This window comes from Canis lupus, chromosome 32 (assembly GCF_011100685.1).
Source record: "Canis lupus familiaris isolate Mischka breed German Shepherd chromosome 32, alternate assembly UU_Cfam_GSD_1.0, whole genome shotgun sequence".
Lineage (NCBI taxonomy): Eukaryota > Metazoa > Chordata > Mammalia > Carnivora > Canidae > Canis > Canis lupus.
Window position 1 is genome coordinate 26,035,806 of NC_049253.1, and position 16,992 is coordinate 26,052,797.

At 32.8% G+C, this 16,992-nt stretch overlaps 1 protein-coding gene across 4 annotated transcripts in view; it reads right to left on the reverse strand.

Moving 5' to 3' along the window:
- The window catches only part of CCSER1 (coiled-coil serine rich protein 1), a 1,364,327-nt gene that overhangs the window by 800,746 nt on the left and 546,589 nt on the right, over positions 1–16,992 (reverse strand). For all 4 annotated transcript variants that reach the window (XM_038582134.1, XM_038582135.1, XM_038582136.1 and 1 more), the window contains exon 7: positions 9,830–9,907. In XM_038582134.1, the coding sequence (XP_038438062.1) occupies positions 9,830–9,907 (78 nt within the window). The remainder of the gene's footprint in view (positions 1–9,829; positions 9,908–16,992) is intronic.

A 16,992-nucleotide genomic window follows, 5' to 3' on the forward strand; every position in this document is an offset into this window, starting at 1 on the left:
TTCCTACAGTAGTTCAACATTTTGTCTTTATGTGCAAATGAACCCAGAAATAGCTTTCCACATTCTGTGCCTGGATTTTACCTATCTTGCCATGTTCTGTGTCTGTAACTCTAAATTCAGGATTTTCCTATAAAATCCCTACTCTTGCAAGTCATGAAAGCCAATCCAAATCTATGTATCTTGTAGTTTTGGGGGGTTCTGTTTAAGTCGGCTGTAGAGAAAGTGGATCCCAGAACTCCATTTTCCAAGGTAACTTTTGACAGATGCTCAGTAATTCTTGTCCACTAAACATGTCAAAGAGACTCTGACTAGAGAAAGCAGAATACAGCCCAATGTTCTGAAAGAAGACTGAAATAAGCTTTGTAACAAAGACAGTCTTCTATAGTACCACTTGTAGAACTCAAAAACTCTAAGGCACCAACCTATGCAACAATAAAAAAAAAACTCAGTGAGATTTAAATTTAAGGAATAAAATGGATGTGTGAGTTGGAGCTGGGGTGAGAGGTATGCCATGATTTTAACATGTATTAATATGGACAAATTCTATATCTTGCACATGTCTTCCTGAAATCATCTGGACAATGTGTGAGAAGGATCTGGACAGTAACACAATACTATGCAACATCAAAGTATTTGCTTATTTTTCCCATTATTTTTTTTTCTCTGAGGCTTAATATGCCTGGGAGATACTGCATATCTTTTAACACAAATTAGACAAAATTTGTTTTGGCTTTAATTTATGTAAAAATAATTTTATTTATCAGAATATAAAATTATGGTTTTTCTTGCTAGTAGAGCATTCATCATATATTAGTAATGCAATCTAAAAAAGTCAAATAATAGGTATACTATTCATTTAAAATTTATTTTGACAGACCTAAAGGAAGAAAGTTTGCATAAAATATACTTGTATAGTATATTTGTATAACATAATATAGAAAGTATTGTTTGGTAGCTGTTATTTCAATTCAAATTCTACTGTTGGTATTTATAATTGGGGATTTAGCAAACTAATTTTTTAAAGCCACAATTCTTTGATATTCTCAACCTAAGATTTTAAGGACTATAAATTAATTCAAATATGGTGACATTTAAGTGAAGTTCCCAAATTTAAGGGAAATTAAAATAGCAGTGGAAAATATATTCAAATAAGTACATTGATGAATATACATAAACATAAGGAAATCTATTTCCTCCTACACTCCCTCAAACCAAAACTCCTTATATCTGACTGAGAATTTAGTAGAGCTGAACACTGATTAAGAAAAGACTATCACACAGCATTTTTATTCAGTGTAGTTGATTAAAGATTGCTGCAAACTTTTGTCATTCCTCTCTGGAAAACGGTATTGAGTTTCCTCAAGAAGTTAAAAATAGAACTATCCTATGATCCAGCAATAACACTACTAGGTATTTACCCAAAGAATATAAAAACACTAATTTAAAGGAATACATGCATCCCTATGTTTATAGCAGCATTATTTAGCATTATATAGCCAAGATATGGAAATAGCTCAAGAGTCTATCAATTAATGAATGTATAAAGAAGACGTGGTACATATACACAATGTAATATTACTCAGCCACAAGAAAAGAATGAAATCTTGCCATTTACCATGACATGGATGGAGTTAAAGAGTATAATGCTAAGTGAAATAAGCCAGTCAGATAAAGACTGTAAGATTTCACTCATATGTGGAAATAAAGAAACAAAACAAATGAGCAAAGGGGAAAAGAGAGAGAGAGAGAGAGAGAGAGAGAGAGACCGAGAAACATATTCTTAATTATAGAGAACAAACCAATGATTACTAGGGGTGAGGTGAGTGATGGGTTGGGTTAAATAGGTGATGCAGATTAAGGAGGTCACTTGTGATGAACACCTGGTGATATATGGAATTGTTGAATCACTGTAACATAACACTATGTTGCCTAACAGGAATTAAAATGATTTCTTTCAGAACTGTGAGAAAATACTTTTATTTTTATTTTATTTTTTTAGCCACCTACCCGTGGTATTTCATTATGGCAGCCCTGGCAAACTAATACGCTACCTGTAGAATGATTTGCTTTCAAGGTTGGCCACTGATTGACTTTTGAGAATCTGACTGGTAGCTGGTGCCTTACACTCATATCAAACTTTCCATAAATAATAAGAGTGGCTGTTGTATACCTGAAACTAATATAACTGTATGTCAATTATGCTTCAATAATTAAAAAAGGTTATAATAAGAGTGGCTCACTGTGCCTAAGCAATTTGTATAAACAATATTGTTAATGCTGAACACTTGACTTCTTTCTAGGAGTTTGGAATTTCTGTCTACTCTAGTTACAACAGCGTTCCTCTGAATCTTTGGGTATTGCTAATGGGCTTTAATGGGTGGACGTATCACATACATTGTTGGGAGAAGAGTACATGTGTTCCTTATTACTACATACTGAATTCTGTGAGTCCTTCTAACACGTATCTGAATGCTGAAGTTATTTCAGGGACCACTAACACTATGTGACTGCTTAACCAACAGAAAGATGTGGAGGTGAAGCTGTATATATTTACGTCTTTTCCATAATTGGCCTGGCAGCTTCCACTTCTTGGAACATCCAAAATGGGGAAGCCAGATGTCTTGTAACAAACCTAATCACTTCAAGATACTGTGAGAAAATGCTGCCAGGAAATTCAAGCTAGTCCAAAAGGAGTCATCTTGGGTATCTACTCTACTTCAGCCTTCAGATAACTCCATTCTCCACCTACTTCTTACTGTACCCACTTGTAAAACCTCAAATGAGAACTGTCTACATAAGTTTAGTCAACCTAGAGAACCATAAACAGCAATAAGAAATTATTGTTTGGGGCACCTGGATGACACAGTTGGTTAAGCACTCAACTCAGATTGTGATCTCAGAGTTGTGGGATTGAGCCCTTCAATGGGCTCTGTGTTCGGTGTGGAGTCTGCTTAAGATTCTCTCTCTGTTGGGCAGCCTGGGTGGGTCAGCAGTTTAGAGCAGCCTTCAGCACAGGGCCTGATCCTGGAGACCCTGGATCGAGTCCCATGTCAGGCTTCCTGCATGGACACTGCTTCTGTCTCTGCTTCTCTCTCTCTCTCTCTTTCTCTGTGCGTGTGTGTGTGTCTCATGAATAAATAAAAAAATCTTTTTTAAAAAAGAGTTCTTATGTCTTAAAAAAAAAAAAAAGATTCTCTCTCTGTCTCCCTCTGTCCCTCCCCATTCCACCCCCTGCTTCTGTGCTCTCATTTTCTAATAAATAAGTAAATCTAAAATATATATATATATATATAGTTTTAGGCTGCCAAGTTTTAAAATGCTTTATTACAAAGAAACTGATAACTGAAACAATCATTTTATTTTTAAGTCTTCAAAAATAATTGCTGAAATATACATATTATTAATAATAAATCCCTCTTAAAATTTAGTACTATTAGGAAAACACTTAGTGCCATTTTGCATTTAAACATATTATCATATCATAAACATATTCCTTAAATATATAATCAGTGTGATTTTATATTAAAAATTCATCAGCTGTCCTTTGGGGGAAAAATTCCTGCTTATTTCTTCCAAGCATAAGGAATCCTGTTTCTGTCCCATTGTCATTGGTCTATTAGAATCCACCTCAAATTATTAATCAAATCTAGCTGCACTTGTATGGTTTTCAGTTATGTGGAAGAAAAATAGATTACCAGAAATTACCATTCCCTGTAAGACTGAATATTAACCATAGCAACAGGGACATTATTTGCCATCTCTCCTTTAGTCTCTCATTACTACTAAGAAAATTAAGCCAAACCAACAAATACTTCATTAATCTCTATATTATGATACACCTACTTATTTGCAACATCAGAAAGATAGCAAAAGAAATAAAAAAGGGGGGGGCATTGAGAACATTAAAATCAGAAATAATCTTCAACACTGATCTTTTTAAAAATTTTTTTTAAATTTTTATTTATTTATGATAGTCACAGAGAGAGAAAGAGAGAGAGAGGCAGAGACACAGGCAGAGGGAGAAGCAGGCTCCATGCACAGGGAGCCCGACGTGGGATTCGATCCCGGGTCTCCAGGATCGTGCCCTGGGCCAAAGGCAGGCGCCAAACCGCTGCACCACCCAGGGATCACCTTTTAATTTTTTTTTAATTTTTATTTATTTATGCTGATCTTTTTTGATATCCCCTATATAATCCATTAAAAAATCCTGCAGATTCATATTTAAAATGCGTCCAAAATCCCACCAATGTTTACCCTCTTAACTTTTACCCTTCCAGTTTAAGCTGCCATCATCTCTCACCTGTAGGAGTCTTATGCCTTTTTCTACTCTGTCTCCAAACTCAGAGTAATACTTTTAAAATAAAGTCTATCTATGCCATTTTTTCCCCAAACACTCTAATGGTCTCCCATCTCATGTAAAGCAAGATCTCAAGTCTTTCTTTGGCTTACAAGACTCTTCATGATCTGGTTTCTCTCTCCCCTGATCTCTTATTACTTGCCCCCTCAATCACTCTGCTCCAGCCACAGGGCACTCTGTTGATTCTGAAATGGACAAATGTTTACTCTATTGCTTTTGCACTTTTTCTCAACCCTCTTCCCATAGATGATTAGCCCACTCCCCTTTATTCATTATGATCTCTGCTAAAATTCCCCTTAATGAGAATGGCTTTCTTTGGCCATCTGTTTGAAACAATATCATACTTTAGGGTCACTTTCTATCTTCCAAACCCTGATTTATTCTTCATAATAGCGTCTATCATCTCTATCTGACATATATATTTGTTTATTGTCTACCTCTCCTCTCTAGAGCTCAAATACCATGAAGGCAGGATTTAGTATGGGTTGTTTAAACACCAGTGCCTAGAATATTATCAAGTACAAATCAATAAATTGATTCACAATGAATGAATGACAGAACAAATGAATGAGTGAGTAGATGACACAGTAAAAAAAAATAACAAAAATGCAGAATACACCACTTGGGGTTATTTTTGAGACATGAAAAAAGTGATTTCCAGTAATAAGAGAGAGAATTAAATTCACTGAATGAGAAACAATAGCAATAAACACTCACACACAAAAAATTCCAACTCTATTCAAGGTCTACAACAGATGATGTTGCAGAAATCATACCACTATCTGACTTCTCTCTCCTGGAGTCTCCAAATGGGCTCTTTTCTGTTATATTGTGAGACAAAATGAAATGACAGTGTATACTGATGTCAGAATCAGTATACTGATGTTATATAAAGAACAAAATATCAACAGTGCTTCATTTACAGTGTGTTTTTTTTTCCAGTAGCTAATGTGACTGAACAATGTTCTTTCAGTGGAGCTTGAGTTTAGGAGGTACCAGGTTGAATCATAGGGAAGGTCTGGGAAATTAAAGAAAACATGCCACAGTGTATTCCTGATAAAAAGATACCATATGTCCTTATCAGATCTATTAATTATGTATTTCTTTTTTTCCAATAATGTTTTATTATATTCACCAGTTTTCCCTTAAGACAGATTCATTGTATTTACTCCTTCTCCCTCATAATTAATGAACAGTTCCATTAATTATATTTCCTACAAGGAATCTGATATATGACCTTATTTGAATACTCAAGGCAGAAAATAAATAGCATGACTTCTAGAAATGAATATTAAATATTCTTCTGTGAAGTAAAGGATTTATGTTTATTCTCACATTGGGAAATAAAGTACAAAGGATTAAGTGGAAATACTTCTGCTTCATGTTATTTATAACATACGGAACCTCTTGCCTTAACTTAGAGTTATCTGTTCTGCAAAACATAATAGTTAATACATATACTGGTACTATGTGTTATTTGAGGCAATTTCTATTTATTAACTTGCTTAATGTTATAAAAACCCAATGAAGAAGAATTTGCTGCTGTTCCCATTTTATGGATGGGAAAATTATTACACCAAGTAATAGGGTCACAGTCATACAGGTAGAAACTCTCAGAATGAGATCTGTCCCCAACTAGGCTAAGATTGCTTCTAATGTTTTCAACTCTTCTGCTTTCTTAAAAATTGATATTGTTTTAAAGCAGAAGTAAGTAATCATTACAGAAACTATACACAAACAAATTTAAAGTATGAGGCATCCATATAGTTAATGGTTGATATGTGTGTATTTTCTGGGATTACTATTTTTTTCTATATACTATTTATATAACTGAGAGGAAACTATGTTTGTCACTAAGTTTTGAGTTTAGGCTCTATGATCAAACAGAATTAGCATCATTCCTTTCCCTAATATCCCAGCACTGCATGACAAGATTATTTTTTTTGAGAAATTAATTTATTTATTTCCACCTCTGTCCTTTGCTTCAATAAGGTGGCTCTGTGCTTCTTAAAGTGAGGTTTGTATCAGGTAAGAAAAATCTTCACAGTTCAGACAATTCCTTTCCTCTATTCTATTTCTAAAAAGTACACCGAGAAGATTATTTCCAGGCTCTGGTTGATTAAAGAAGAGAAGAATAATCTCCAAGGGAAACTAAAAAAAAGGGGGGAGGACTTCTTTAGTCTAGACTAAATAGTAATTTCTGAAGGTGAGAAAAAGGAGTCTAAGAACTTTGGATTTCACAAGGAGGGGAGACTCCAGAAATATCCCAGAACCACTCTGAGTCAGCTCCTAGGGAAGGTGGCTGGGCCTCCAACAGAGTGGCTCCATTTTGGATCTAGGCACTAGATGTCCAATCTCATTAGACACTCCAAGAGCCCTGGTATCACAGAAAAGCAGCATTCAGTGGGCCAGGAAAGGCAATGAGAAAACTACATTTGTTTATATTTAGATCTTGAAAATTGGTGAATGGAGGGTATTCTTTAATGCCTTTGTATACTCTTGAAGTAGGGTGTAAAGAAAAATAGAATTGAATTCATTTCCTGCTGTTGAATTTATCACAAGATAAGGATATAGGGGCAAGGTAGGATAATATCTTTTGCTAATATATCTAATCAAAGAAAAGATGATTTTTGGAGAAAAAGAGACTAAAATCTGGAGATCATGCTTCAATGAAGTGCAAATAAACTTTAAAATAGGGGATAAATATGATTGACCAAAAGAACATGCCCATAATAAAGGTTATTATTATGGAGAGGTCAAGAAACAATAAGCCAGCTTCAGCTTCCAGATTGTTAGTTCCAGGAATGGACTAAGGCTACTAATAACTGTGTATGTACAAATAAAAGTATTACTTATGAAAGAACAGTAATATTTGGTGACTCCAAGGCATTAGGTGTGGAATATCTACCTGACTGAGCCTAACATAGGGAGAAAGGAGGCTGGTTAGATTGGAAGTGATTAGATGGTTGAGAGAAATGAAGGAGAATAGCAGAGGGAAAAAAGAGTAGCATAGGGTGGAATGGGCACATCAAACTTAACAATGTCAACTTGTTTCAGTGTTATTCTATAAAAAAGAAACATAAACACTGTCATTAGCAGCCAAACGTTCTATTTTCTCTCCTTTCTTCTCAAACTCACAGATGACTAATCCTGAAATGTTATGATTCTATTATGATTATTTGATAAAATATTATTCCCACGCATGCAAAATTAGTATACCTTGGCCCTTCTGTAATGATGTTGTGGTAAGTAACATACCATTTGTGTAAGTCACTCCGAATGCTTTATTAAAAAAATAGAGATTATACATTTGCCTTTTGTTTGCAAATATGTGTCCATAACAATTGCGTGCCCAATTGTATGAACTTGGAATCCTGGAAAATTCTCAGAGCCAGGAATGTGACTGGGAAGTCTGTGAGTTTATGGTAGTATGTGTATAAAATTGTCCTTCATACCTCTTTTTCTATGAAGGGATACACTCAAATGCTTTCATGACCAGGCATGAATGCAATAGGCGATGATGAGAATAGTGGTGAATAAGGACCCTTACTCCTTATTTACATAAAAGCTCCTCATTTACATTTATGAAGTATAGCAGGAGTTTTACTTCAGAAATTCAAACTTTAATTTTTGACACTATTAAATACGATTGAGATGTTTCTATATATGATAAAAGAATACATGATATTCCTTTCACAAAAGAAGCAAATTAAGAGGCATTATAACTACAGTGGCTACCAACACTAATATTATGTATTATAAGTGCTTAGAAGTTTTAATTTCTTATAAAACCACTTACACACATTAACAGGGGAATAATATTGATCTCTTAGAAGCAGTCACAGAAACTAAAACAATTATATTTATATTAACTTTGTGTCAGCATATTTTGGAATATATCTGACCTTTTATTTTACCTCCATTAAAAAATACATTAATTTTGAAGGAGTATAGCCATTATCAATATATTAAAAAGAAAAAATGATTTCTAGTAATGCTTTGAGAATTCAATTAAAATCTTGTTAAAGATGTGATTCTTCTGTAAATTTTGTCCCATATACTATAAGACGTTACATGCAGTAACAGTAAACTTTAAAGTTTTAGTATTTTCTCCTTTATTGTAGAATAATAAAGACTTCTCAATAAATAACATAATCAGGATACTATTCAGTATTTAATAATTCTCTGATCTAAAATAACCTTTTAACAATTATTATTGGCTATCATTTTTTAAAGATTTATTTATTTTAGAGAGAAAGCGTGAGCAGAGGGAGGAGCAAAGAGAGAGGGGGAATTTCCAGCATACTCCTTGCTGAGCATGGAGCTCAACTTGGGGCTAGATCTCAGGACCCTGAGATCATGACCTGAACTGAAATCAAGAGTTGAATGCTTAACTGACTGAGTCACACAGGTGCCCCTTATTTATCATTAAGCAACAAAGCATCTATAAATAGAAGACAAAAGACACACAATGATATTCATAGCTTTCTATTATTCTCATTTTAACAATACAGCAAATTGAATATTTAGAAATCAATACCACCTACTGTTCTAGGTTTAAGCAGTATTAAGTAAGTTATAATCTTCATATGAAAAAGAAAAAGAAAAAACCACAATAATAAACAATTTTATGATAAAATTAAAAAATCATGAAAATCATAATGAATCCCCAAATGTACTTTTACCTATCTTTAAGCCAAATTAGACTGAAACTATTGCATGTAAGTACATCATCCCAACTTTCCAACTTTTTTTTTCCCTGAGATCTTAAGTATTGCCTTTATTTATAATAATTTTAATGAAATTTAAACATCCCTGGTACAAATACAATATAGCTGATTTATAAGCTTTGGTTTAAAGAGATACATCTAATCTTAAGCAGCAAAACAAGAAAATGACTTCTTACTTGTAATGTATCTAGTCTCCCAAGCTGAAGAATTCTACAAACCATACTGCTTGAATACTTATTTACATATTTACTTAAATATTTAAAAAATACAACCTGTTTGGGGGGAATGATTCCGTATTTCAGTTTTTATTTTGATCATTATTTGTAAAGATCACATAATTAATTAATTATGAGCTAGAGTCATCAATGAAAATGTAACCAGCTAATGAAAATGTAATCTCTCAATGAGGACTAAATAATTCTTCTTAAATTTATTACTTAAATTAAGATACAGAAGATATTCGAAAACTACTTCATGTGACATCAAACTATTACAAAGAAATTACTATTTCTTACATGCAAGGCACATGGGGTAGTCTTTTAAAGCATTACTTCTATTTCAAACTTTACTTTCATTTACCAACCAGAATGACAACAAAAACCACAACAAATATTTTACCATTTGAAATTAGTTACATATTAAGCAGCTCACCTTCTCATCTAAACCATGAATTATTTTAGATATTAAAGTATTTAATTATCCTAAAAATAGCTTAAATAATCATTTTTTGTTTATTTTTTACCTTGAAAGGCAATGGCTCTTCAGTAAGAGGACTAACAGGAAGTGAAGTGGTGCTACTTGCTGGGCTCATGTCTGCACTCTGCAACCAAAACACAATTGAATTAAAGAGATACATTTTGGTAGTTATTTCTTTTTATTCCTAATTTAGAATCAAATACTTCTTCTTAATATAAAAACAAGTAAATAAAATATGGATGTAGAAAAAGTCATATTATGTCATATACTGAATCATTCCTTATTTAGAAAGAGTTATCTGAATGATTAGTCTAATTATCACTTCTTACTGTACAATTCAAGTACATTTTATTAAAGACCATGATCATCTTTATAGTAGTGCAGTATTTAAAATTTTATTTGCTTACTTTAGACTTTTGCTTTTTTTTTAAAGTTATACTGTGTCTGTGAGGGTTCACTATGCTATTTCTATGTCTTTCAGACTGATTTTCAAGCACATCTTTAAAGTATTATTGACTTTTATTAGTGAAGATTTAAATAATTATATCCAGCTTTTATTCATTACAAAAGCTGTATCTGCCATTAATATAAAATTGCAAAATAAATATTAAATTTTTAAATTCCCATATTCCTAGCCTTTGATATTTTATAATCTTTCTTACATTCTGCCAAACAAAACAAAAAGAAATGTAAGAGTAAAGGATTTACACAAAAAGAGAATTACTGGAATTGCTAATGCTGTCCTTCTAGTCCTGTAAAAGTGTAAACAATTAAAACATTTTATTTTATTTTTTAATTAAAACATTTTAAATAAGATGATTAGCCTTAAAAAGGAAGAATGGATGAGATGGTTACCATTATTTTTTCTAAAAGCAAGAAAAAATACTAATAATAGGTGGCAACAGAAGTTATGTTACTATGTCCTTAACTCACTCTCTCAGAATAATTCTCCCTTTTAAGTAGATAAGCAAATAAAATACTGAAAAGAAAGCACAGCAACATTTTCCAGCTTGGTCAATAATTGTGCCTGCACTGAAATACAGAAAATTTTGCAGTGAAGCTTAAAGCAAAAGAATAGATTAATTTTGATTATGATAAGGGAATGATTAGACCAGTTTGGCTGATCTAAATGCCCAAAAAAAAACACATTCAAAGAATAGAAGTTGCAACTGTTATAATTCTTAGGTCTCTTTCCATTCATGAGATTATTTTCAATTCATTTGATTCAGGTGTACCATAAATTGGACATATTTTAAATATCCTTAAAGCAGAATTATTTCAGCAACAATGCATAACAGCCATAAACAGAGGAACCAACATACCCAGTACAATTTTTATGTAACATGTACTGCACCTACTTCTGAAATTGATGTAAGGGTGCACATTGACTAAAATTATCTAAAGGAGGAAATTAGGTAAAAACTGTGCAATAAGCTATTGAAGGAAGCAGAAAAACACATAGACTAGATAATTGAGGTAAATTAGCTACTGACTTAATTTCTAAATTTATTCAGAACTTCTTGTCCATTATCTGATCAAAATCAGGAAATATTCTGAACTTCCCCTGACTTCCACTATCTGATTATATGACATAATGGAGAAACAAAGGTTTTCTTAGAAGTAAATTTACCACAGGATTCTAAAATTTAAAAAAATGAGTGAAACTTCTTTTCCCCACACTAGAAAAACAAGCTTCCTGAGCTATTTGTTTTATGAGATTTCTTATGTGAAATTAAGCAGGTAATAGAACACAGTTCATATATAGTTGAATTATCTCATCTTTTTATGGAGAACTGATATTCTGCATAGCATATTAAAGTATCATGCCCTTAAAAATCATATATTCAGGAGACAGATGACATTAAGTTGTGAAAATTTAAAAGCCTGTATCATATTCTTGCAGATGAAGATTTTTGAACTTCCGTAAGAACAGAACCAAGATCAAGCTTCATGGTTAACTTCTTTTAAAGTTATCTCCCACAACTTCCCAGAAATAAATGTGTCATTCTAAGCACTGTTAAAAAGCAAACTGTGAAATTTCCATCATCTAACCTTGATTCTTCGAACGTCATTCTTATAGAAAACTGTGTTCCAGCTTTAACTCTCAAATCCATCTTATAGTACGACACTTTAATTCTATTGCTCTTAGGGAATTTTGAAAACATGTTTTAAAAAAACAAATTAATCTTATATGACATCCGATATACTGCACTTAATTAGTTATTAAAATGAAAATACATAGCAAAAATAGAAAAACCATATCTTAATTTTTAGCTCATTGTTTTTACATTTGCATTTCAGTGATCCAATTTGCTTACACTTTTTGATATCTGATACTACAGTAAATCCTTCACATATACATTTTATCCAACCTCATACTTTAATTAACTTATCCTTTCATTTAATGATAGCAAATTCAATGTAATTGCATATCTAAATACAGTTTAACAAAGTACTTCATAAGTTACATTTGAAGTTTTTAAAAGCTAACAGTTATGTTCTTTCACAATTTTCCTCATAAAATATTTGTTAGAATCATGGCTTCATCTGCTTTTGATATATTTCTGAGGTATGGCCAGTTCTCAATAATTTAAAAGTGACTATCTTTGGAATATAGACTTATTCTGTAAAATAAAATCATCCCAAGAAAAGGAATCTCCTCAATTCATGTAATATGCTTTGACTTTCTAACCCAGTAGCGACTGCACAAGATGTTCTTTACAGGTTATAAGAAGTCTATCCTAATTCCAACAAGTGTCTAAAAACCTGATTTTCTGGTTCTAAGTCCAATAGATGCCTGCTTCTTTCTAACATTAGGATGATTGAATAATTTGAACTTACTATCAAGACATAGAACATTTTCATCAAAATGTTCCCTCATTCTCCTTTGCATTCACATGCCACCCCCTTTCTGGTCCCAGGAAACACTGATATGCTGTATCACTATAGATTAGATCACTATAGATTAGTTTTGCCTTTCTTAGAATTTCACATAAATGGAAATGTACAGTGTACAATATGAACTCTTTTGTACCCATGACCTCAGCCAGAGGCCGAGACATAACTGACTGAGCTGGCCAGGTGACCCAAGAATGTTGATACTTTGAATGACATATCTTCTCTAAGCTTCTATTCCTTTTATTATTGAAAAATAAAATATGTGCTCATTGTAATAACCTTGACATAGTACTCTGTTTTCTTTTGACTTGAAGAAATGAATTCCTAACTGATTCACAAATCATGTATATTTGATACTATAGATGGATATAAAATTGTCAAGTTAGTCATTTATATAATATTATAATTAAAATTGTTTTGAAATATTCTTCATAAAATTCATAAATTAGGGAGTTACTTTTTAAAAATGTATTTTATCTTACTATTATTTTTAAGTGATCTGTACCCAATGAGGGGCTCAAATTTATGATCAAGAGTGGCAGCTCTACTGACTGAACCAGCCAGGTGCCCCAGAAGATGTATTTTCCCAATGATTTTCGGAGAAATATGCTGATTTTATTAAATAAAGTATTCCTTATTAATGTCCAATCCCTAGATACACATTTTTTCTAATAAAGGAACCCTGTCTCCTTGGAAAAATTACTCATTCCAGGGGTGGGTCAAATAATGTATTAGGTGATTCTAGACTATCTTGTTATTCCAGAAATTAAGAAAACGCTTAAAATATAAAAAGATGGGTATGAAAAGAGATAAAGAAGCCAATGTGAAAGAGCTCCCAATTGCCATCATTGGAACAATTTGAGCAACAAAATAAATAAACAGTATTGGAGTTATAATTCAAATGATAAAACAAAATTTTAAAAATCATCAATTCATATATAAATAAGGAACTGAATAAATACTTGGAGAGAAAAGACAAATCTATCTTACAGAAGAATTTCAAATAATTTATGTAGATACTCCCTCCTTCTCATCATGTGAAACTTAAACCTCATCTCCCAATCCCTAGACTGTGTTTTAGTCAGTTAATTCCAAAGAGTAGAATATGAAATAGGGAATGATAACTTTACAGTCATCAAACATTACCTCATCAAGTGATCAAGGTAAACACCATGTAGATAGTATGACATAAAATAAGAGGATACTTCACCTCTGTGGTCTTTCTCCCACCTCAGTCTAATTATGAGAAAAATATCAGACAAACTCAAATTGAGGGACACTGCAGAAAATCTAACAAGTAAAAGTCAAGGTCATCAAGGACAAGGGAAATCTGAGGACCAGATCATGATATTAGAAAAATATGACTAGGGCAGCCCTGGTGGTTCAGTGGTTTAGCACCACCCTCAGCCCAGGGCCTGATCCTGGAGACCCAGGATCGAGTTCCACATTGGGCTCCCTGCATGGAGCCTGCTTCTCCCTCTGTCTATGTCTCTGCCTCTCTCTCTCTGTGTTTCTCATGAATAAATAAATACAATCTTAAGAAAATGACTAAATATAATGTGATATCTTGGATAAAATCCTGCAATAGCAAAAAGAGTATTAGGGAAAACTGATAACATTTGAATTCATTGCTAAGTTTAGTTAATAATAATGTACTCATATTGGTTCTTAGTTGTGACAAATGTACTCTGCTGAGGTAGGATTTAAAAAATAGGGGAAACTAAATGAGGGGTATATGGGCGTTCTCTGTACTACTTCTTCAACTTTTCTATAAATATTAAAGTTTAAAATAAAAAGTTTTTTAAAAAATATTCTTCATTAGCAATATAACTAGGCTTTTTCAGGATTATAACACAAGACTGTCATTGTACTCAGCTTCTAAGCTTTCATTAGGGCTTTTATAACTTCTTTAAAAATGAAATTTGACAGACTATTTTATTGGGATGCATAACAGCTCCACTAAAGAATCTTTAATCTTCTATGAAGAGCTCACTGAAAAGCTGATGCTAAATTGTTTTGCATGCTTTTATGTTCCCTACAGGAATGTTGACGGAAAGCTTCAGCCATACAAAATGATCTATTTGTTTAGGTACTCTTAAGGTGCTTGGTAGAATGAGTTTGCATTATTAATATTTACTGAATGCCATAATTCTATAGAACAGATCCATTAATTATACCTCCCCTGAAAGAATAATTAATGGATCTGTCCTATGGGATTAAAGTTTATTTATAAGAATTTCTTGAAGTGAAACATGATCAATTGGGCTCAAATCTGTTGAGTACATAAACAGGTTTGAGTATAAGCGAAATATTTTTTAAGCCATTAGGGTAAATTGTATAAGGTAATCCTGTAGGTCTAATAAAATTAAATGTTTATCTAAATGTGTTAACTCTAATTTGAGCATGCATTCCTATAGTTATAAAATTATATTTAAAAAATGCACCACATGTTACAGTATTCTGTTGTTTTAATTATCAATGGTGTTGTTGCTGATAATTTGGATTTCTGTAGTATAAATTGGCTACTTTAACTGAAAATATTTTCTTTTTTCAGAGGTGCCAATTTTCTGTGAAGATTCAGTCATTTATTTGTTCAGCGATCCAGTAAGTATTAAGGACACGTTAGGCTTCCCTGGCCTTAGATTTTAATTTTTACCATGACTCATCTCACTGTTAAGATATTGTTGTCCCAAGGACTGAGTAAGAAAAGGAATGGATAATATCTAATTGTGTCATAAAAAGGTAGTCATTATATATTAGTGGGCATATTCTTGAGAGCTAATTTGTGTCCATCAAGTATATCCTGCAAATGGCAATGAACAGATAGCCCGGGGCTCCTCCAGTCCAGGGAGCTGACCAATGAATATCAGGTACACTTCTGTGAGGAACCAAGTTAGCCATGGGGAAGCTGATTCCACTCACTTCATTCCTTAAGTCATATATATTCCTTATTTACTTTTTATTTTTTTGGCAGTAAACCAAAATGAAAGCAACAGTAAATTGAACTCAAGGTCTAAATCAAGACTAGGTCTTTATACTTTGGCCAACTTCAACAACCTTATCAATTTGAGTCAGGTCTTTTATTGGTACTATTTTCTCCAAATGAAAATGCAAGTTTTTTCTTTTTTTCCCTTTGTAATATCTCCTTGTAGGTGATATCTGCTGTTTTTGCCTAAATGTTGTTAGCATCTAATCCATTTTACTATGTTAACAGCATTTGAGTTTCCTTTGGGGAGTGATTTCTCCTAAACTTTCAATGCATTTGTTTTGAGTATTGCTGGTGCAATATCCTTGAAATAGGTGTGAGCATATAACCAAGGTCTAGCCAAACTATTCTATTGGATAGAAAAAAGCAAGGCACATGAGGCAACTCATTTAAATGAAACGTAGATATGGGAATTGTGTTGGAATTTTGAGAAAGAAATGTTCTCACTCAGGTAATGTTGCTAAGGTCATAGAATGAATTTCTATCTGAATTGTCAGAGGCCATCAGGTGGATGGTATATTCCTAGGAACAAATCTAACACAGAGCCAATCCGACAAAGAAGAAAAAGCAATGGAGTCCTAAGTACGTATCTGACATACTGACAATCTAGCTCTACATAGCTAAATAATTTTCACGAAACAGTGTGGCTCACATTTAAACATCCTTTCTTCATATATATATATAAAGATTTTATTTATTTATTCATGAGACACAGAGAGAGAGAGAAAGGCAGAGACACAGGCAGAGGGAGAAGCAGGCTCCATGCAGGGAGCCTGACGTGGGACTCAATCCCAGGTCTCCAGGATCAGGGCCAAAGGCAGCACTAAACTGCTGAGCCACCCGGGCTGCCCTTAAGCATCCTTTGTAAATCAGGAATAAGCACCATGGTTGGGAAGTTACATGCTATAGAATCTAAAATTTGGAACTGGCTGGCACAAGTGGAGTAAAGAATTAGGATACTACTCTATTCAAAGCTGGGAAGTTAGCAATATTTATGTGATAGTAAAGTAATTTATTATTTTCTAAATTTGGGGTGACTCAGTGTACATATTTTTAAATTTGGAGCTTTGTAAGATTTAGTAAAAAAAAAATGCCTGTGTATAAAATGCCTGTTTACTTATTCTTTTCTAAAATTGTGTGTGTGTGTATATGTATGGATATATATTTATATATATTGGGACACACACACATATATAGGGAGGTTATAGATATTATATATGTATATGTACATGTATATATACATATGTATATGTATATATGTACATATATAATGTATACAATTTACTTTTAACTAGATGACACATTTACATAGCCCAAATTACAAA